We start from the raw sequence: 23,662 nt of genomic DNA, 5'->3' as shown, positions 1-23,662 counted from the left end.
TCTAGACCCAATATCCTTTTGGGCCACTTGGATTTTTTTTCTTTGCAACCAATCCCATAAAATCACTTAGATTTACAAAACACAAAGACATTCAACAAGATTTTATTATTCTTTGAAACCAAACACAAAATCACAACTCAAACCCATATTTTATCATCTTTATGAGAAACCAACACAAAATCACAGCATAAAACTCAACCCAAATTTTCTCATGCTTTTTGAGAAACCAAACACAAAACCCATCACTAACCCTAGATTCGAAACCACCAAATGCAAATCCCAAATTCAAAACCCATCAATAAGTGATTAACAAAACCCAATGATCTGAAATCTCCACACACAATCTCTCTCTCTCTCTCTCTCTCTCTCTCTCTCTCTCTCTCAGAGAGAGAGAGAGAGATAATACTATGTTCCTTTCTTACATTCTTTGGAAGGATTATGAATCTTATGATATAATGCTCGAGGTAAGCGATAAACTGAAAAAGTAAAATTTAAGGAAAGTGAGAGAGAGTTTGGGGAAGATGTGACTATGTGATTTTGTGTTTGGTTGCCAAATTTTTTAAAGAAAAGTGAAGAAATTTGCTACAAAATTAATCTTTAAAACAAAAAAAGTAAAATTTTATTTTTTGTTTTTGAAAATAAGCATGTTATGGTGAATTCATGTTCTTCCAACAAAATAATTAAAGGAAAAGAAAATTTTATTTTAATTTTTAAAAAATCATAAGTTTAGAATTTTGTTCCTTTTTTTAATTTTTAAAATAATTACATGGCATTATTTAAATGCCAAATAACAATTTTTATTCTTATTTTAATGGCCATGTAGACATTCTATGTGCCAACTGTGCACTTCATTTGTCACGTAGACTATTTTCTATTAGTGAGATGACGGTAAGGACCAAAATAAATTGTGCATTTTATTTTAGGACTAAAAATGATAAAATAAAAAAGTAGGGTCCAAAATGATAATGATACAAAAATTTAAGTACCAAAAAAGTATTTCTGACAAAATAATATTACACAAAACTAAGCCCAAACCAAGCCCAACGACGTCTTAGACTTGTGCACTGCCCAAATCAAAAACAAAAACGAAAGTGTCTGTTCAACTAGCAAAAAAAACGTTCCTGCTTCTTTCTCTCCCCCACTGAAAAACAGAGGGTAATAAATATAATATATAAACTCTCGAAGGAAGTCTATCTGTATTTGTAAATTTGTATCTGTAATTCTCTAAAACCCCACCGCTTTCTCTCACTCTAAACCCTAACACAGCAATGTCTCCTCGCACCGATCAAGAAAAAGCAGAGTTCACAGACGATGACAACGACGACGACGACGACGTTTTGGACGATGACATCGAAGCCCTAAGGCGAGCCTGCATGATCACCGGAGAAAACCCTAACGACCTCATCAACAACAACAACAACAACAACAACAACAACAACAATCCCTCTCCGTCTCTGTTTTCCGCCGCCGCCGGCGACGACGACTCCGATGACGACCTCGAATTGGTCCGAAGCATTCAGAACCGATTCTCCAACTCCGACACTCTCTCCTTAAAGCCTCTCTGTACTCTCCCGCCGATGGCTTCCGACGACGACGAGGACGATTTGGAAACTCTCCGCGCTATTCAGCAGCGATTTGCGGCCTACGATTCCGGTAACTGCTCCTAATGATCTCGTTGTTTTGTTGGATTATCATTTTCTAATTTGCTGCGAAACCATTTTGTTTGGTTGTTGATAAGATTTGTGGTAATCCTTAGAAACCAATGATTTTTTCACTGAAATAAGCTGGACACGAGGATCCTTTCTCTGTGATAATGCTCGCCCGGTTCGTTTTTTGCAAGAAGCCTGGAAATCTTTAAGGATTTTAACACGCTCCTTGAGCTTTTTGTTTTCCTCAATTCTTGCTTCTAAATTAACCAACTGACTCCGAATGAACTTCTGGGAGGATCTATTCTTTTTAATGGCATCCATAAGCAACAGAGCAGACTTTGGGAAGGATGACTTCTTAAGTGGCAACATAGGTGACTTAGAAGCACCTGGTTGATGGTTCTCAACAAAACTAGATGGCTGGATTCCCAAATTTTCACTGAGTGGATGCGTGTTACAAAAATCTTCAGAATCTGTAAATCCTTCACTAGAATTAGTTCTATGAACAATCAAATTATTGCTAGTTTCCTTCTCCAAGGATAGACTAGAGGCATCAACCTGCTGCTGAGGTTTACTTAGTGAACCCCAAACCCAATTCCTTGTTTCAAAGTATCTGCAAATATAACCACACACACACCAGCTCTTTTAGACAGGACCAGAACACGAAGACATAAATTACAGAAAATAAAAGTGTTAAATGAATCTCAATCAGTGCTAACACAACAATAAAGCATGATGGTCAGTGGTGGAACTAAGAAGGGACTAGGGGGCACATGCTCCCTGCCCACCCCCGGATATATATATTTTTTTTTGATAGCTACAATGGGAGGGGGGAAATTGAACCAGGATGTCTTTGTTGAAAACTCCATGAGGTGCCAATTAAGCTACAAAGCTCTTGGATTTTTTAATTCTATATATTAATAGGTAATATTTGAGTCTTCCCCAAAGTATATATTAATAGGTAATATTTGAGTCTTGAGAGCTTTGTCAAAAAATTCATAACTGGCCCCTTAAAGTTGAAATTTGACCTCAAAAACTCATAAATTAAAGTGGCCACTTAGTCCATATTAGTCGCGAATGGTGCCATTCAAATTCACAAACAAAAATGGGATGTAGGGGAACGACTTATGTATTATAACTATGTGCTTGGTATGACACTTTTGTTGTTTGCTTATTTGTGATCAAAATTAAAAGTTTAGGACCTCAATATTTGGATAGTGTCGTGCTGTCTAACTCTAAAGGATTGTTCAGGCTTCATCGTCAGCAAGGTAACTTTACAATTGAGCATCCTTATCATTTAAATAATTTCTATGTTGTAATAAATTCTTAATAGCATTAAATCATTTAAACACATATTGAAGATATTTATTTGTTAATAAACAATTTTATCCACAAGAATTCACAAATCATGAAAAACTAAGTTTGAAGATGGAACTTCACCATTATGAGAGTAATGTAGTTCAACGTCTAGATTTCGCTAAATTGTTTAACCTATCAATTTGTTTATTATAGAAATGTTGTAACCAACATTTTCAGTTACACTTAGTCTTCCAAATTCTACAACTACAACTATGGAACCAACATTTTCTACCACAAATCNTTGGGTGGGTGGGGGGGGGGGGGGGGGGGGTGTTGTATATATGTTTTTAGAACATAAAAATGGCATATGGCAACAGCAGCAAAATTCTTTGCAAAAAGAAATCAGATATTTAGTAACCTTGAACTCAGGTCAAATAATGGCAAGATATATAATTCATTTGACTACATGGAAAAAGATGACCATAAGTACTATATCAATCACATAGATATGCCGTGGTATTGTATTTTTGGATAAAGACTTGATAGAAAAAGGGAAGAGAAAATATATGCACCTTGCTTAGGTTAGAAAAGGCCCAATATTGGTAAAATGAAGAGACTCCAGATACAGAAATAATTATATAAGATGAGGCGGCTTATTACAAGGCACAAGTTGAAAGAGGATGGTCAACATGCCATCAAAAGAAAGAGTGCAGCAATAGAGCACAACCAGTCCTCAAAAGATTTAAAAGAAAATGACCAAAGCAAAAAAATGATGTGGAATGATAAGGCTCAAAGAAATGCGAACAAAGCCAGTTTTGGGAAAGGGAAGAAAAAACTATTCAGGTTGTTGGACCGGTAATTGAAAGATTAAGGAAGAACTTGCATGCAACCCACTCTCACAAGAAAAAGTAGCATGTCTACAAGATAAGGCTTGAGGCTTGTCAGATATTTTAGGCTCTCAATCCTCCAGTGCACATGTCTGCTTCAGGCCCAGATCTCTCTCTGCTTTTCTTTTTCCACTAATAGCTGTTTTCGCTCAACACATGTTAAAGACCATGTCACAAGACATTGATAATTGTTATGGTCATCTAGAATGATCTTACCATCATATTGATGATATCACAGTCAAAAAATCTACATGGTAGAACATGATATTGAAACAATTCCAATAAAATGTACCAAGTCCAATATATCTACACACATATAATTATATATATAATGTCAGTACATATTTCTACATAATCAATGCACTGTCAATGTTAACTAGTAGGTTTCCTCAGCCCCAATCTCACTGCTCTTTCTTCAATAAGAAAAATACAGCATAAAAATAATAATTTGCGGCAGCTTTAACTACAGCAAAAGATGGCTTTGTTGAAATAAACACAAACTCAAATAATCTTTAAGATAGCAAACTAACCTATTAGAACATTGGGTACCAGCCCGTCCTTCCAAAGTAGATGCTACAGACTGCCAATCACTCTCACCAAAGACCTCTACAGCCGCACAAAGTTGAGCATCCTCATCCTTAGTCCACGCCCCTTTTAGTATGGAAGCATTCAAACTCCTTTGATAACGAGCCAAGCACTGAAATGGGGTCCTGTCTGTCCCCAGTGATACTGCAATATCAAACCAGTTAATGATCCCCTTCTCTTGGACAAGTAACAAAAGATTTTTATCTTCCATAGTCGTCCATGGATTGTGGTTGATCAAGGGATCTTCATAGTTCAACCACCTAAAGGAATTAACAAACGTATATATTTAGCCATTAGAAAATAAACAAAGCAATCAATTTTTAAATAGTGACTGTGGTTCCAAAGAAACAAGGAAATGAGAGCGTCACAGACGTCTGTGATGACAGCCATCACAGACGCATTTAGCAAGACTGTTTTGAGTAAAGCACACATCATGAATGGATCCCACCTATATGATCTATGATGACCTCGCACTTTTATTCAAGCCCAAGTATGCTATATGTGTCTGTGATGGTGATTATCATAGACATCTGCAAAGATCGCTTCATTGGACACATATGCTTCATAGGAAATCAATAAACATGAAAACAGTAGTCAAGAACTGCACAACTCGAATTAGAAAATTTGAAGACAAAGAAGTTTTATATAACATAAGATCTAACCATTAAGAAAACACATACCTTACTTCACATTCAGCACCGGAGCGACCTACAACATACATCGAAGCCAACTGCTCCCAATTCACCTTGGGCAGAAACTCTCTAAGATTTTCTGGGGTAACTTCAAGATCTTTGATTGATACAAGAATCTTGTCGAAATCATTTGAATCTCCACAAGATCCATCTAAATCACTATCAAAAAGACATTTGTCAGGGAAGCATGCCTATGAAACAATGTTACCAAATAAGAAAGTCGAATGTCCACAAACAATGTTACCCAAATAAGGGCAATATTCTCAATATATGTAGAAATGTCTTTGAAAACAAGAAGGAAGAAGATCCAGTAACACAGACTTGGTACCCTACTAGTATTATGCCTTTTTCTTTATTTTTTAGTTTATTTTTCTCCTTCTGGGCACCATATACATGGATTTGGAATCTGTGTATGAAATCATCTAATAGTGATCTAACTAGGTCCTTTAATTCTACATTGTCTCAAATATACATGGGGACTAATTTGCAAAGTCTGAGGCCCGAAAAACACAGAATTTACATGGTCTCATAACCTAAGACCATAATGACACAAGGCTTTTTCCTCAAGCTTATGCTTTTGGTGATGCCCGGTAAATAAAAATTACATTATAGTTTTTTATAAGGGGTCATTCTGAATGTTTCATTAATTAGTCATATTCTGAATGTTACTCTCTAAACAATTACTTTCATAACGTAACTTATGCTGTAGCAATAGGCTGGTTGGAAAAGAGTATCATTGAGGAAGCCCAAAACTCATTTTATGTGCCCTAATCAATTATAGAAGTCTTTTTGGTCCAATTAAGTGTCCATGGTAGTCAGTATTTATTCAGTAGGTATTTTTAATTAGGGTTTTAATGTAGGGCCATGGTGTATTTAATAATATGGGCTGAAGTTTATTTATCTTTAAATGTTTTCTGCAGCATTACATAAGAGTTGTAAATTGAAATTATCACGTTGGAGAGCATGGTAGATTATTGAAAATTGACAACTTAGAGCGTTGTTCAACCCCCTTGGTACATCTCTCTTGTTTCTAGTTTTCTATTTCTTTCTCATTCAGTCAATGAGTGCTGGCTCATGGCACCTCCTCCTCCTCCCATGAGAGCGAGTGGAGGATGAGATTGTGGGTTCCAAACCCTCCAAGGGCATGTGTACCTTATCAATAAAAAAATATTTCTCATTCATCTTCTACTTGCCTCATTAATCTTTTCTCTTCTCTCTTTACTTTTCTCTGATTGATCTAAAGATTATGACTTAAAAAAAAAGGTCTAAAGATTAAATGAAATCAGACTTGTGAACATATCTATTAGTCTATTAAATCTCAAACCTAATTCTCAATACTTTCTGCGTTTAAACTCCAATCAACCCAATTTCTACATCAAACCAAAACCCAATTTCCAATTAATTAAAGCTGAAAGTCAGCCACTGTCAGACATCAGTTACTGAAGCACAAGAATGTTCTGCTAGTCATGTATTCTTTATCAAATGTAAAAAAATGGACTTCAGGCATGTTCTGCTAATCATTTATCCTTTATCAAATAATCCAGACCACATGCTTCAGTATAAGAGAATGGAGCTTTATAGCGTAAAGTTCAACATCAGATGCAAGTAGCTAAGAACTTGAGTTATCAAACACACCATGATTTTTAAGGGCACAACACTAACACACACACACACACACACACACACACACACACACAAAACCCCTGTTTATACCTCAATTGATCCACAGAAATTTGAAGCACCATTTCTTGAAATTGTTGCCTTATTCCCTTTCCAAGATTTTCCCTTTCCGCCTTTGACCACTTTTTCCGTTCTAATGAAAGTGGGAAGGTAGTCAATGCCATTCTATAATTAGTAACATGAGAATTCTCTGCTGGACCATAATACATGGCATGAACCCGCTTATCATTAACCTACAGAAACAAGAAAGAGATGTCAACATGAGAAAAACCGACAAGTAAATTATATAAAGCAAGTTGAAACCCCAAAAAAAAAAAAAAAAAAAAAAAGGAAAAAAATCTGGCTTTGCTTTAATCAATCTTTTATTTCCAGATTTTTCTCTGACACATTTTTCTGGTTTCCTTTTTGCAACCATTGATTATATGCTTTGGATTATGTTGTATTCTGAAGATGACATTTTTAGGACTTGGTTGTGACTGCTCACTGGAAATTAATTAATTTCATCATCACATTTTATGACATGCAGATGGAAAAAATCTCTTCATCCTGCCAGGGAAAGAGTGGGGAGGTGGATTGAAGATGAAGACAAACGCCTGAAAGTTGCTGTGATGCTTTTTGGGCCAAAAAATTGGAATAAAATAGCTCAATTTGTGCCTGGTCGAACTCAAGTGCAATGTAGAGAAAGGTACTACGGAATAATTTTAATTCAATCTAGATGCTGTGTTTTGAGAAAATTGCTAATTCTTTTGATTCTTATGACAGATGGGTCAATAGTTTAGATCCTTCACTAAGTTGGAGTGAATGGACTGAAGAAGAGGATTCCAAGTTGAAAGCAGCAATAGCAGAACATGGATATTGCTGGGCTAAAGTTGCTGCATGTGTGCCTCCACGTACAGATAATCAGTGCCGAAGGTATGAAGTTTTTGGATTTTAAGGGATGGAAACTAGATCTCATTATGTCAAATGTTTTACATCTATTTTTTTGTGACTATATATAGTTTTTTAACCTTCTTCAATTGCATCTTCTTTCTTTAAAACCAGGAGATGGAAGGTGTTACTTCCACATGAAGTGCCCATGCTTAAAGAAGCTAGAAGAATACAGAAAGCCGCTCTCATATCCAACTTTGTAGATCGGGAGGTGGAACGTCCTGCCCTTGGTCCTAGTGATTTTCTTCCATTACCAATGATTGGTTCAATATCAGAACCAGAAAACAAAAATTCTTGCAGTAAACAGAAGGGAAGATTAAGGTATAATGTTCAGACACTTGTCTCCATTTTTTTTTACTGCATTCTGTACTGATTCTGACTTGATGCTCCCTCAATGCACAGAGGTAAGGCAACATCCAAGGAGAAGAAGAATGCAGCTTCATGGTAAGTTTGTCTGCTTGTCTAGTTTGATGCTCCAATTACAGTTGTCATAGAAGCTTTCTAGGATTTCTTAATATTTTTCTTTTCTTTGAATTACGATGGTGGATAAGCTATGCCCCTTTAATATTGTTTTGTACTATCTATAAAGGTTGACTCTGCTTTACTCAATGAGATTGTCCCCCCCTATGAATGCAGCAATGTTCCAAGGAAGAACAGATTCAAGAAGTGTGAACAACAATCTCAAGTTTGTTCTGGTACTATAGAGAAGAAAAAGCATCCCAAACCATGTTCAAAGAGAAAGAAGTGCATCAAACCAGTTGCAGACAACCAGAGTCTTGTGTTACTGCCTGAAAGTTTGGAATCAGGGACAACTAATGGTGAATGTGTTGAGGCTGCTATTGATAATAATTCTACATCAAACAAGAAGACATCCAAGCATTGTTCTAGGAGGATCAAATGCACTACAGATTTGGGGGGAAACCAGAATGCTATGTTGTCTTCTGCAAAGTCAATGTTGTCGGGAATTACTAATGATGAACACCCACTTGATCATGTATCTTGTCCGGATTCAACATTGTTACCTATAACCAATGGTGAAGTGGTTGATTCAATGAATGAGCATGTGCGGACAGGGAAGCAGAGACCTACTAAACTGCAGTCAAAAAGGAAAAAGTGTATGGAATTGGCCGAGGATAGCCACAGTTTCTCATCACATCCCGAAAGTGGGGAGTTTGGGAAAACTGATGGTGAAGGTGTGGAAAGCAGCATTTTGGATATGGGAAAAGGGGCTGTAAAGCAACAAAAAAGAAGGAAAATAAGAAATGAGCCATCGGGGAAATGCCAGGATGTATCTGTTCTGTTCCAACAAGATAAGTTGGAAGTCTCAAAACATAGAAACATTTCTTCTAAGCAGATTTTAGGGGCAACCAATGGAGATGACGTTACACTTGCTTGCTTTCTTCATAATAAACCAAAGAAGAGAAGGCTTGAAGTGGCCAAAAATACCAGCCAGGCCTGCTCTTCATCTAGTCCAAAAAAGGGTGTCGAGTCACTTTCCAATGTAGCAGATAAACTTAAGTATGGAAATCAAAATTTATCTACCACGCAAGATAAGGAATCTCAGGCATTCTGTCTGGGTGGAAATCCTGATGATTTGTTACCTTGCAAGCTGTCTAGTCATTTGGTGGATAAGCCAACCATGATAGATAGTGACAATGGACCTGATAGAAAAGATCTTGTCCAAGGGCAGCATACTGCTCATGACCCAGTGAGCTTCAGTCCGGAAGGTGATTGTGAAGAGGATGGTGATATTACTCTAGCTTGCCTTCTGCAAAATAAATTGAAAAAGAAGAAAGGATCCAAATCGATTTCTAGAGTAAATAGACATAATGATGGAAATCCATCCAACATGCAAGGTTAGGAATCTCAGACATGCCGTAATGATGGATCTCCTGTACATTTGTCACCTTGCTGCCTGCTGTTTGGTCATTCTGAGGATATGCTAACCTTCATGACTAATGATGAGTCTGGTCAGCTGGATACAGTCAAATCACTGTCCGTTGCTCTACATGAACCGGTTCGTAGAATCTTTGATCATCAATCTGGAACGTCCTTATGAGTCTGGCTTGCTTTTCATGAGGATATACTAAACCATCGTGGCTAAGGCTAATGATGAGTCTTGCTTGCTTTTTGTGAAATAAGTTGAAGAGTCGGCTTCAGGCTAACAGAAGTGGTAAGCCAAAAAGGATTGATCAACTTCAATTATAACTCCTCCAAGAATGCCTTTTTGTCATCTTGCAAGTATGATGTTAAATCATTCAAATGATATACCAATCATCATCATAGGTGGTGAGAATCCTAGTAGATAGATTTTGTGAAAGGCGACATCATATCTCTTCTTGTAAGGTGAATAACTGGGAAGAATATTCATGAGGATGTGATAAGCCCCATACACTGGTGTCTCCTCCCCCTGGGGTTTTGAGGTCATATATAGTTGTAAATTTAGTTTTGTATAAGCGAGAGAGGAAATTGGGATTCCGGTGTTGGGACTAAATCAGCATATCATATTGAGTCCTAACGCTTGTCCAGTTGAGTTAGTATAGTAAGAGGTGCATATTCTTGTTAAGGGAGCAATTTTGCCGTGTTACATTCATAGAGCAACATTCACCACTTATTATTGGTGTATTTTTCGTATCTGCCTTTATTTTTGTCTCGGTTGGTTGAGATATTGAAAATTTTGAAAGAATTGATTGTATTTTGTGGTGCAAATTCTGTTGCTGACACATTTTGTAGTATTTATTTTGGTAAAAATTTCAATTTAGTGGACTGAAATGTAAAATCCTAAAATTCAAGGAATCAAAATGAAAACAACCCTAAACTCCTAATATAATTTACACTTTCATTTATAATTGTGAAACGAGATAACAAGGATAATAACAACAAATTAGTCTCAAAACATTATCCACGTATATTCAAAATCAAACTTTTTTGATCATACGCTAAACTTTTGTCATTTTTTTTTCCAGTAAAAATGCTAAATTTTCAAGCTTTATTTATTTTTAAAATTATACATAGAACTGAGAACATGAGTTTTTAAATTGAATGATAAATAATAGGCAATCCATATGAAAATTTGGTATACATGTCAAAAGGGCTTATAATCCAAGAATAGTAATTTTTTTATCCAAACCTCCCTCTCTCTCTCTCTCTCTCTCTCTCTCTCTCAATTCGCCTCAAAAGAAAAGGGTTTACGGATTTGATTTATAGCATTGGATTTGATTTATAGCATTAGCAAAATATATGGAGTATCAATTGGTAATTAGCCTGCCACTTCTTGTCTCATCCCAGCGGAAGTAAAGATAAAAGGTTATTTTTAATTGAAATTTCTCCCCTAGGAATCCTCCACTTAGAGATATTTCCTAGCAAATTTAAAATCCTATGAATTACAGCATTAATTAAAAAGAAATAAAAAATAAAAAATGAAGAATAAGAGAAGGGCGTCCAACACTTGTGTGGAGCGTGTCCCTAAAAGCTAGTATGGTAGTATAAATTACATGGAAGAATAACCAGCATATTCAACTTCAGATGGCTGGCTTTGATCTCTATACTTTCTAAAACCAGCTTTATCCTTCTATTTTTCCCATGACCAACAACCTACAAGAGGAAATTTACTCCACTAGTCAGACTTAAGGAAATGCAAGTAAATCTCTTCAAAACACTTAATAAGTCTTGAACACGCAAGAGTTGCTGCTGTCCCTCATGCTCATTACAAATTTTTAAAGTGTACAAATTAGAGCCTTAAAGTGCAGCACCTAATGCAGCGCATCCAGTGATTGCTTTCAACTACTCAGATTAACGAGAATCCCCCCCAATTCCCTATCATTGTCTTGCATCTAAATCAAAATTGAAGAATTATTTGAGGATTCAATGGAAGAGGGATCTTATCCCAAACAAAACGTCACACCAAGCTCAATATTTTGTTCCAGCTAGGTTGTAAACTTTCCTGGTTGATTTTTTTTCCCTTGACACATAATTAAACATCATGGATCATTCATCCAGACTCTTCCTCACCCTTTCAGCATTATGAGCATCCCTTTTTTTAATAAATAACGGGTAAAGATCTCAATTAGTTCATATTATAAGCATCCTTATAGCCTTCACTGTTCTAATAAATTAAGGGTAAAAAATCTTAAATTAGTTCAGCATTACTGTTTTGATACACCTCTCACTTTAAGGTAAGCCTTTTTCTGAAACACAAGCATCGGTTTCCTGGCATTCTCCTCACAATCTGATCTTCCAAACCCATGAGCTTAACATAACACTGCTGCTAGTGAATCTTCCAACTTCATATCAAAACTCTTAACAGTATCCCTATGCTCACCCAATGAGAAAAATTCTAACAAAGGATCTAAGAACCTAAGTTTGAATTCTATCCAAAAAAATTAAAAAGCAATTTGTAAATCATGACTGATCAATAATGACATCTGTTACCCAGTAATCGGCAAACTGTGAACACAAGAGCCCAATACTACCACAATAACTTTTCTTACAATAGAGGTATTTTTCTCCATCCATTCCCATGATTATTAAAAATATCCGAATAAACATAACAGAAACTAACCATTAAAACTACCAGAGGTAAAAGAATGCACAGTACTGATCAAACCACTGTACATAAGATCTTCACCCCCTACCCAGAACCAAGTATGGTTACGTTTAATTGGAGTACCTATAAATACAATATCCTGCATCCTGAATCTAGTAAAAAAACAAAGAAATTCCAGAATTCAAAGGTTTGAGCATTAAAAAAAACCTAGGATCTGAATCCAAGCTAATTATGGATTTAAGCACATATTACTGAACTAGGACCCATATCATCACCAAAAAAAGACATCAAGAAAAAATAATTATATATGCAACCAAACCAGAAAGGAAGGAAAACTAACTTCATATCCATATTTAATGAAAAGCCAATATAAAATCTAATATAAAAACTAGAAACAAAACATCATTGGCCTCAAAGCCAAGTCCAACATAAAAATGATCAAAAGTTCCAGCGTAACCAAGAAAATCCTTAATCTTTCAAACAGCTACAGTTATCAAAAGTAACTTGTTTGCTCTCAAAATAGAAATGCATATCAAATTTCTGAAGCTTTACTGGTAGCGACCAATGCCCCACACTCTGATAACACCATCGGTATACCCACTGAACAGTGTGCTTCCATCTGCACTCCAGTTCAAGCTTGTGCAGTAGATAACCTGCCATTAAATGGAAAAAAATAAATAAATTACATAGGAAAAAAAAAAACACACAACTCCAAAAATAAAAACAAATAAAGTAGGAGACTATCCAAACTCATCCTCAAGAGAACTATGAAGTTTTCCAAAATTTTTATGCAGCTAAATAAATAGAAAAAGCCATCACCAGAGACCTATGTAAATTATATGCAAATAAAAAAAAACATCTTCCAAGAAGACCAATGCAACAATACATCCAAACAACCTACTTAGCATATTCAAAGTGACGATGGGTTTGAAGAATGAAATTACTCCATAGAAATAACAACAAATTATAATGGTATGGAAAATGCTCGGTGCACAGAACTTCAATGACATATTTGCAATTGTCAATAGTGCGAAAAGAATAATCAATAAGAAAACAAAATCAATCCTGACACCAAGAAACTGGAAAAAAAAACATGAGAATTGACAGATATAGAAGTTATACAAACTACATTATACTATGTAACCAAGTTAACACCACAAATTTCATCACTTTATGAAACTCACTAGCGGAGCAAGTTGCTGCACAAAATGTTCAAATGATAATTTAAACTACCATGCTATCCAATCCTAAACATTTAATTATCATCGAATACCAATCTTAAGAAATGAAACAAATAACAAAGTATGATTTTAACAAGACCCATCTGAGATCCAAACTCAAACTAAACAACTTATCCATATCCACATCCAATAACCAATAAGCACACATTAATCAAACATAACATAATACAAATTCAAAAAAAAAAAAAAGCTCAAATTATACCTTCTTCTTTGTACTATTGGAAGAGGTGGTGTCATCGGCCTTCTCAGCCTCAGTCTTGAGATCCACCTTCAAATCCTCAACAATGCTCTTACTCTCCAAATCCCAGATCTTAATGCTCTGCTCCGTGGCGGCGCAAAGCCAGTACCTATTAGGACTGAAGCAGAGGGCATGAATAATCGCACCGGCGTCAAGCGAGTACAGCTTCTTCCCCTCAGCCAAATCCCACAACAGGATCACCCCATCTTTACCACCGCTGGCGCAGAGCGACCCATCAGGCGAAACCGCGACGGTGTTCACATAGCCGGTGTGCCCAGCCAACGTGTTCTTAATCTTGCAGTTGGTCAAGTTCCAAACCTTCACAGTCTTATCCCACGAGGCCGAAACGATGGTGGGCTGAAGAGTGTTGGGGCTGAAGCGAACGCAGGAGACCCAGTCCTGGTGCGCCTCGAGGTCGGAGATGGTGAACTTGCATTCTCCGAGGGTGTTCCAGAGCTTGATCGTGCGGTCGCGGGAGGCCGAGACGATCTGACGGTTGTCGATGGAGAAAGCGACGGAGAGGACGTCTTTGGTGTGGCCGACGAAGCGGCGGGCGGAGACGCCGGCCTGGAGGTCCCAGAGGCGGAGCTCGCCGTCCCAGGAGCCGGAGAGAGCGAACTGGCCGTCGGAGGAGAGAACCACGTCTTCGACGAAGTGGGAGTGGCCCGTCAGCCTGCGGCGAGGGACGCCGTAGGTCTTGTCTTCCTTGGTGAGGTTCCAGAGGATGATGGATTTGTCGCGCGAGGCAGTGACGATGATGTCGCTGTTGTCGATGGGCGTTGCTATGGCTGTCACCATGTCGGTGTGTGCCCTCATGGTTCCGCGGAGAACGAGTCCTTCTGCCATGGCTGTGTGGCTGTAGCTGTGTCTCTCTCTCGCTAGCTTTGAAAGCTTAGGGGTTTTTGGGGGGGTGCTAAATGCGAGAGAATGCAGTGAAGAGAGAAATGAAGTGACAATAAGAGCTATTTATACGGAATGAAACTAGGGTTTTGTGATAACCTAGGGGAGTAGAGGAGTGTTTGTTTCTATGTTTATTCCCATTCTCAACCCAAATTTCTCAGATTTAAAAAATAAATAATAATAATAATAATAATTTATAGAAAAACCAAAGGTTCAATTCAATAAAAATAAAGAGAGGAAAAAATTATTTTGTTGCAATGCGTGGTTTAATAAAAAATTATATATAAATTAATTGAAATTATATTAATAATTAGTGGGTCATTCAGGACTATAATTATCATTATCGAACCATATATTGAACCATGAATATAGTGGCTTAACCATTCGATTATAATATATAATTGCATAAAATATAAAATATATTAAAAATAGGAATTTTGAATTTATCTTTTGACTATTTACTTCAAGTTTAAAAGTAAATGACTAAAAGCTCGTAAATAAATGTGAAAAATTAAAGAAAGATATTATTATTTGATCAAAATAACTTAACATTACAAAACCATGGTTGGGTACTTTTCCTTTTTCTTTTTTTTTTTTTTTAAAAAAAAAAACTAATTATATATATATATATATAATTAAATAATTGCATAAAAATGAAATATAAACAATGATTAAAATAGGAAATTTGAATTGATCTTTTAAAAGCAAAAAATAAAATAAAATAAAAATAAAAAGCTCATTCAATCAAAATAACTTAATATCACAAAACCATGTGGCCGGGTACTTTTCTATAATATATAAAAAGAAATAAAAAAAATAAAACTGGATTTTGACAGTTTAAATGACATTTTTCAAATCGTGTGTGGTGGGCCTTTTTTGAGATTGTGGGCCGAGCTGCCTCCTACCACACTACGGCCTAAAGGTTATGAATAAGAGAGTTAGAACCGGTCCAATTACAACTCACCTTGAACCGACTTATGCGCAAATTAAAGCCCCTTTGTTGAAACTTTGGTCATATGCCAATGGTAGATGAAACTATTACAAAAAAGTTACGGCATGCAAGTATAATATAGCAACAATAAAGAATAAGCGCTTACTGTTAGTCAAAACAAGCAAAGAATTCCAAATATTATAAAAAAATAAAAGCAACACAACAATAGAAACACACTATGAATAAAATGGCAAGTATAAAAGAGAAATAACACTAAAACTTAATCAATAAAATCAAAGAAGAAATGGTTAGTCTGCCATGCTTAGTTGCATTACAGAACTAAGACCAAGGAGGGAACCACTTCCTCAATGTGCATAACCTTATAGGAAGGTCCTGCTATAGAAATTACCCACTTTAAGAAGATGGGCCTAAATGGCCTATGCCCTTAGAAATCCTTAATCCTTAATTGAGGGTAGGCTTTTAGAGGGAGAGAAGGGATTAGCCTATTAGTGTATGCCTACCATCACGCTCTTGCCTACTCTCTGTTTTTCTTTCTCCCTATTTCGTTACTCTGCTTTTTCCCACTCTTTTCTTTTTTTAGTTCTTGCTCATGTGATGTTGTGATTGTTGTAATGTTGTGACTCTCTTGTTATGATTGTTGTTGTGTTGATGATCCTACTGTGCATGGCAGAGGCTCCTTATATACTGCTTGTCATGACTGGTTTTTTACCATTTCACCATTTAACCACTTTTGTCTAGATGTGGGTGTCCTTCTAGACTACCCACTAGTTTATCAGTTGCCACCACCACTTACCTGTGCTGGTCGTGCCACATCCCATTACTAAACAAAGAATTCTATTTTGTTTGCTTGTTCATTGTGGCATTCTCATCTAGAACAAGGTAGCCATTTTCTCTCACTATCCCTTATGGCATGCACCTAGTGATTCCAACTCATCTTTCCTTATTTTGGATGGTATGTCATCTCAACAGGATATTTCCCCCAAAAAAGTTTGAGCGAGAACCCCAAAATAGGCTCTTCCTTCTCCCCATCGCCAGACCATACCTTCTCTTACCTCTAACCCATGGCCCACCATTCCTATATTGGCTAGGTACAAGTTGGTGGCATTTGAGCCTTGTGCATGTTCCACTTCTGTGTGTGTCTAAAGCTTGTTTGTTGCTCATGCGTTTGTCATGGCCTGGAGGCTCGTCTATGTGTTCTGCTACTCATTCTTGGCCTCTTGTGGTGTGAACTGGTTTCCTAATCCTTCATTCTTTATAGCTTGCTTCCTTCAAGGGCTGGGCCTTACTTGATTGTGGGTTTTTCTCTCCTTAACCCACTCTTTGCTCCTTCCGTAAACTTGCTAGCATTCTTGCCATGCCACTCTGTTATTCCTGTTGTGGTGTTATTTGATTCGTGCTTGCTAGGCCTCTTTTGGGCCTGTTATATGCTTTTCTTTCACTTAATTACAGTGACCCAATATTGTCATTGGGCTTACATTCATGCTACTTCAAGCCTTCTTGACTCATTCCATTGCTTACGGGCTTCCTTGGCCCATTTCTTTCTCCTTGGACATCCTTGGCCCATTTTCTTTCCTTAGGCACCCTTGTCTCATTCCAATTCTACATTCCCATGAGTTTTTGCTAACTCTTTTAGGCTTTCCCAGCCCAATTACCATATCTTTTACCTTAGGAATTCATAGGCTTTCCATTAACCCCTTACTCACTTACTTTATCACTTTGGGCCTACTTCGGCCCATTCTTACTTTCATACTGCCCATAGGTTTACTGCTTCTTTCTCTGGGCTCTTTTAGGCCCGCTTGCTTCCTTTGAAGCCCATTTATTATTTTCTAGGCCTATGATCCATTATTCCTGTCATTCGAATTTAGTGGTTTTTCTCTCAATTTACTAACTCTTTTTTGCTCATATTGTTGGGCTTCTTCTTGCTATTGGGCTTTTCTGCTGAAATGAGCATCAACACCGTGTAGAGACACTTTTAAAATGGGCCAAATTACAGGTGGAAAAAGTTCAATTAATCCTTAAATAATCACAACACGACTTATTCACATTTAAAAATCCTAACAAATAAACACAATATAACATATCTGTTATATTTTTATGGGTTCTATACTTCTATAACATTAAAATGCCACTTAGTTTTTACATTAGTTTCATTGTGTTATTCAGATTTGCAGGGAAGTGGCCTTAAACATTGGAAACATTAGGCCTTATAGGGAGATGGGCCTATTTCTTGTTAAGACAATGAGATGGCAAGCTCATTAATAGGGAGATCGGCCTTGGACCGCAGAAGATATCTCAACATCCATGAACCTCGGATAGGGTGGACCTTGGAGTGTTCAATGAAGAACACAGAGAGACATGGGAACGTTCGAGGAGCCATAATAAAGCTTCCTGATAAAGAAGCAATTACATCTGCATTAATTGAATTTATATGTCTAGCACAGTCGCATTTATTAATAAATGATTGCCATGGACAGTGTTTGACAAAGTTTATTATTTCTGGTTTTGTTTTCATTATCTCATGTCATGCAAGATCAAGTAACATGCTAGAATTTTTAGTGCTGATGTAAGAACAATGACATTTTCTGTGAGAAATTTCATGATTAGTACATTTTATAATAATTTGAAATGCATTGATCTACATATTTGAAATGTTCAAGCACCATGAACCCTAATCCAAGGCAATAGCAAAATAAAAAATGCATTATACTTGGTCTAACACTTGAAGTAATGCAATGCATGTTGTCATATGTTTTACACGATGCATGAATATTAGTAAATGGCATGTGAAAATAAATCTGCTCATATATAAAGAAAAAAAAAATTGCAACAATCATGATTTGATGCCTCCACATTAGGTCTATACTAGGAAAAAATTCAAACTAACCAATAATAATAATTATTATTATTATTTAGAGAATTTCGATCTATGACGTCCGCTGCTAATGATAACTCTTTATTATCAGATGAAGACACCAATCGGTTTTTTGTGTAGGCAGGGATTGAACCCCAAATCTCTTATTTAACCACATAAAACTTTACCAGTTGAGTTAACTGGAACCCACCTGTAAGGACACATTTTGTAGCCCAAGCCCAAGATGTATGGGGTCTTGGCCCAGTGAGCTCAGTACAATAAATTTATAGAGAGTGGGTTGGAGAATTAGGCCATAATGAATTTGACAACAGTTAGTATGGATTCAAGAGGCGATCAGGCAAGAACAAGACACATAAGACTGAATGAATTCTCTGTCCGAAGAGGCAAATCTTGTTATAAATGGATAAAAGTCATAAAACTGATTACAATTGTTACTTCGATTGCTACAGTATTCTTTCTCTATTTTTCCAATCTCCTCTCATGGAGGGTCTCTTACATTATGTATCTCCCTTTGGGCCATCTTGACCCTACACTTGTTGAGCATTTGAGCCCTTACTTAAGTGTCTGTCCCATCATACACCATTTCTAGCTTTCTGTGAGTTGTGGTAGCCAAGACAGTATTGTTCAGGGGTCTTCTCCACATAAATGCGACTAGAAAAGTAGCTACAGTGCATTTAATGCAGTGATAGTAGTTTTCCTTTAGATATTTTTGGTATCCCTTCCTTCTCGTATGTTCGTGAGGCATGTCCCTATCGCTGGAACTTCTATGAAGGTCACGTTCATCGTTGGAATACATATCTGAGCCATACTTGCCATAAATTCCTCCTCGGACCGCCTTCTACAACTTTTCCTATTTATGAGACTCTAAATTGAAATCCCTCATAACTAATTATCCCTCCTCAGACATGCCCACGTCCTCGGATAAGGCCTAAGGCCCGATATATAATTTTTGGCCCTTATCCCTACACCACCAATAATTATTATAGATCAAACATTTTTCCCTTAATTTTTATAGATCTACAAAACTCAATCAATCTATCATAAAATAGCTAATATACTAATATAAGAATTCCCAATTACTTAAGGGTAGAAAAATAGTACTAACATGCACCATATTTTGCACAAGTGTGAGTGGCATATCAGTTATCGTTGATGCCACCTGCTTGAAATCAATATTAACTGAATGTGAATCCATGCAGGGAAAGGTGGATCGAATCAGATGGTTTGGACAGATTGAATAGGTTGAGGCACAAGGCTAACTGATGGTTCAAACTTCAAATCCTAGGATCTCACGAGCATAGCTTTGATCACTACATTCCTCCTCTCGTATTTGGATTCACAAAATTTCATTATGGTTATGATGGAGTAATTGTAACATTAGTAGTGTTGGATGTATTGATGATGATCTATCAGAAAATCTTAAACTAAGTGGTAGGAACTTATGGTGGCTTATGCAAGAGTGACTTTTTTTTTTTTGATGGAAGATGCAAGAGTGACTTGATAGCAAATGATTGTTTTTGTGGATAGTAAAGTGAGGGTGATCTAGTACAAGAATTTTGTGAGTTTGGACAGGTGGATGGTTCCTATAGCATAAAATGTGCACGGTAACTCTCTAATTAGGCTCCTCCTATTATATGATGACTTCTTCCATTCATAAAAGTGATTTTTTGAATTTATAAAACTTCATTCTTTGAATAAGATCGTAAGATTAAGATTTAGCGACTAACAAAAGACATACATGCACGAGCACACACATGCACATATATATATATATATATATATATATGTATATATGTGTGTGTGTGAGATTTTTTGAATTTATAAAACTTCATTCATTGAATAAGATCGTAAGATTAAGATTTTGCAACTGACAAAAGACACGTGCGCGCGCACACACACACACATGTGTGTGTGTGTAGAGGTAATTCTACCGTGCCCTTTTTTTTTTTTTTTGGGTACAGTACCCACTAATAAGCAACCTACTATACCAAGATACTAAATTATCACATTTGACAGTTCCATTCTCACATTGTACAATTCCAACATCACATGTGATAATTCTTTTGTCAAATTCGATGGTTCTCTTTTTTTTCTTTTTTTCTCACATTTAACGGTTATGTGTGTGTGTGTGTATGGAGGTAATTCTACCGTACCTTTTTTTTTTTTTGTACGGTACCCACTAGTAAGCAACTTGCTATACCAGGATACTAAATCATCACATTTGACGGTTCCATCTTCACATTGTGCAGTTCCAACATTACATGTGATAGTTCTTTTGTCAAATTCAATGGTTTTTTTTTTTTTCTTCACATTTAACAGTTTTATCCTTACATTGTGCAGTTTCAACATCACATGTGATAGTTCTTTTGTCACATTCGGCAGTTCCCTTATTTTTTTCTCACATTTAACGGTTTCATACTCACATTGTGCAGTTTCAACATCACATGTGACAGTTATTTTATCACATTCAGTGGTTCCCTAACTTTTCTCACATTTGACGGTTCTATCCTCACATTGTACAGTTTCAACATTACATTTGACAGTACTTTTGTCACATTTGGTGGTTCTTTTTTTTTTTTCTTTTCTTTTTCCTAACATTTGACTGTTCCATCATTATATTGTGTAGTTCTAACATCACATGTGACTATTCTTTTGTCACATTTGGGAGTTCCCTTTTTTTTTCCCTCTCACATTTAGTGGGTTTTTTTCCTCACATTTAACGATTTCATCCTCACATTGTGCAGTACCAATATCACATGTGACTTTACTTTTGTCACATTTAGTGGTTCATTTATTTTTTTTCTCACATTTGATGGTTTCATTGTCTCATTAGGCAGTACTAATACTACTTTTGACTATACTTTTGTCACATTCAATGGTACCCTATTTTTTTTTCGCAAATTTGACAGTTCCATTATTACATTGGGTAGTACCAACATCACTTCAGACCGTATTTTTGTCACATTTGGTGGTACCTTATTTTTTTCTCTCACATTTGACAGTTTCATCGTCCCATTGGGCAGTACAAATATCACAAATGACCGAATTATTGGCATATGTATTAGTATCATAAATAATATGATGCAGTGAATGACCACTTGAGAAGAAGCATTCCACACATAATCTATCTCTTGTATTTCTTGATGAAGTTGTTTTATAAACTCTAAGGATTCTTATAAATGAAAGTGTGATAGCCATGAGAAATGGTGGCCTTGGTCAAACATTGATTAGTTTAAAATTTTTTATCAAAATAATTGTCCTTCATTGTTTATCATTTTGAAAATAATGATAAGTGTCAGCCCCTGGGGTCACAAGAGATAGCAAGGTTGAAATGTCACTGCTCTGAATGGTGTCACATAAAGCACCATAACAAATTTAATTTTCCAATTCTTCACAAATCTAATTATCAACTACATTGCATGTGTGCACTCATCACATACATTTGTGATCATGAATGATAAAAATTCAATCTCCCTTTCGCAAAAAAGAAAATTCACTAAACTACTGCATTTTCTAGAAAATTCAATCATCAATTTATACAAATCATTGTCATTTGAGTGTCCGAAAATAATCATGTAGTGGAATTTTTCTAGCATTTTCTATAATTTTGGAACGTTGTTCATTTTCTTTTGAAAGCACTAGATTTGATGCCAACTTGCAACGCAAATGTTCTGACCAATTCTCCTACAAAAAGTAGACACTGTTGATAAAGAAGCAATTTAAGCATATTATGTGAAAACTGTAAGATTTACTTCCAATAAACACTACAACAAAAGTGGTCTATGATGACGAAATCTAGTGAGGAAAACTAAATTCGTCACTAAATGATAAAATTTGGTGAGGAAAACAAAAAAATTTCACCAATTTTGATAAAATATTGTACTACGATGACGAAATCAGTATTTCGTCACTAAAGATATTCATATTGGTGACAAAATAGGTTTTTTCTCACTATAGCTCATGAAATTAAAAGGCGTCATTAGTTTTTTTTTTTTGGGTGCGGGCTGTATTGTTGTGTATGGTGATGAACAGTTTTGTCACCAAAAGTGACATTTATGGTGACTAAAGGTTTGCGTCACCAAATACAGATAAAAGGTAACAAAATTCTAATTTCATCACCCAATTTATAAGATTTAGATTTCATTGATGACGAAATAAGTTTTTGTCACTATTGATAAAAAAAAAAAAAAAAGGTTTCATTAGTGACGAAATAAGGTTTCGTCACTGCTAGTAAAACAATTAGGGCGCGTGTTATGTATTTTGAGCACCATAGTGCTTAATTTCTTTTATTTTATTTTTTTGGATACGTAAAACTCATTTACCCATTTATTGCCCATTTAACTAATTACTTCTAATCCATACCCAACCCAACCCAATTTTTATGTGTAAACCCCAACCCATCCAATTACCCAATAATCAAAATTATTAAAATGTCCCTAAAACTTGAAAATGACCAAAGTACTCCTAAAATCCTTTAAATTTACCAAAATATCCCTTAAACCTAAAAAAAGACAAAAATGTCCAAAAAGTGTTGTCACCAGAACATTCGGTGACGGGGCTTAGGTGACAAATGTGGTTTCGTCACCATATGTCTTTGGTGACAAAATAAGGACATATTGTGATGAAAAGTTCCATCACTATAGCCCACTTTTGTTGTAGTTAAATATAATACCTGAAATATGAAAACAGTTAAAATTTAAAAATTTTAAAGATGGCAGAGCGGCCAGATTACTTAGAAACCAAAGATTTTCTTGTAATGAGATTTCTTCTTCTTGTTCTGCAGATTGATTTGGCTTTTTTGTTGCAACTTATTCTCTGAAAGTATGAACAAATAAAGAAGTTATTAACGATTAGTGCACAAAAAACTTGACTAAACCAACCATGAACTTGTACCAAATGTATTGTATTAACGGCAACTCCCCTTATGTGAACCAACTAGTGCACCCTTTAGAAACCAACAAATTTCTTGAGCCAATTGAAGAATTGTATTTTATAAAACTTGAAATTTTGTCTTTGATATTGAAAGCTCAATTAGTGTGAAAACACTATTGCTTGTTTAGGCCCCCAATTTTAAATTACGGCTTAATAGCTTTTACTCTAACTTATCTAAGTGCAAAAAAAGAGTAAAGCACACATAATAAACTAGTAACACTACTCTAAGTCATAAGCAAGTACAATATGCAATAAATGTAAAGCT

At 36.0% G+C, this 23,662-nt stretch overlaps 2 protein-coding genes across 2 annotated transcripts; one reads left to right on the top strand and one right to left on the bottom strand.

Annotated features, from left to right (window-relative positions):
- The first annotated feature begins 1,093 nt into the window (after positions 1-1,093).
- On the top strand, positions 1,094-10,411 carry LOC112030773 (uncharacterized). Its single transcript, XM_065778784.1, has 6 exons — positions 1,094-1,664; positions 7,290-7,474; positions 7,552-7,701; positions 7,831-8,037; positions 8,119-8,160; positions 8,353-10,411. Exons 1-6 carry the CDS (start codon positions 1,269-1,271, stop codon positions 9,575-9,577), a joined length of 2,205 nt encoding a protein of 734 aa, XP_065634856.1. The 5' UTR covers positions 1,094-1,268; the 3' UTR covers positions 9,578-10,411.
- A 2,177-nt stretch (positions 10,412-12,588) lies between these two features.
- On the bottom strand, positions 12,589-14,699 carry LOC112030774 (small ribosomal subunit protein RACK1). Its single transcript, XM_024063441.2, has 2 exons — positions 13,706-14,699; positions 12,589-12,915 (listed from the first exon to the last, which is right to left on the bottom strand). Exons 1-2 carry the CDS (start codon positions 14,585-14,587, stop codon positions 12,811-12,813), a joined length of 987 nt encoding a protein of 328 aa, XP_023919209.1. The 5' UTR covers positions 14,588-14,699; the 3' UTR covers positions 12,589-12,810.
- Between the last annotated feature and the right edge of the window lie 8,963 nt (positions 14,700-23,662).

This window comes from Quercus suber, unplaced genomic scaffold (genome assembly GCF_002906115.3).
Source record: "Quercus suber isolate HL8 unplaced genomic scaffold, Cork oak 2.0 scaffold_190, whole genome shotgun sequence".
NCBI lineage: Eukaryota > Viridiplantae > Streptophyta > Magnoliopsida > Fagales > Fagaceae > Quercus > Quercus suber.
Note: the sequence above shows the minus strand (reverse complement) of the source record. Positions and strands in the feature narration are given on the sequence as shown.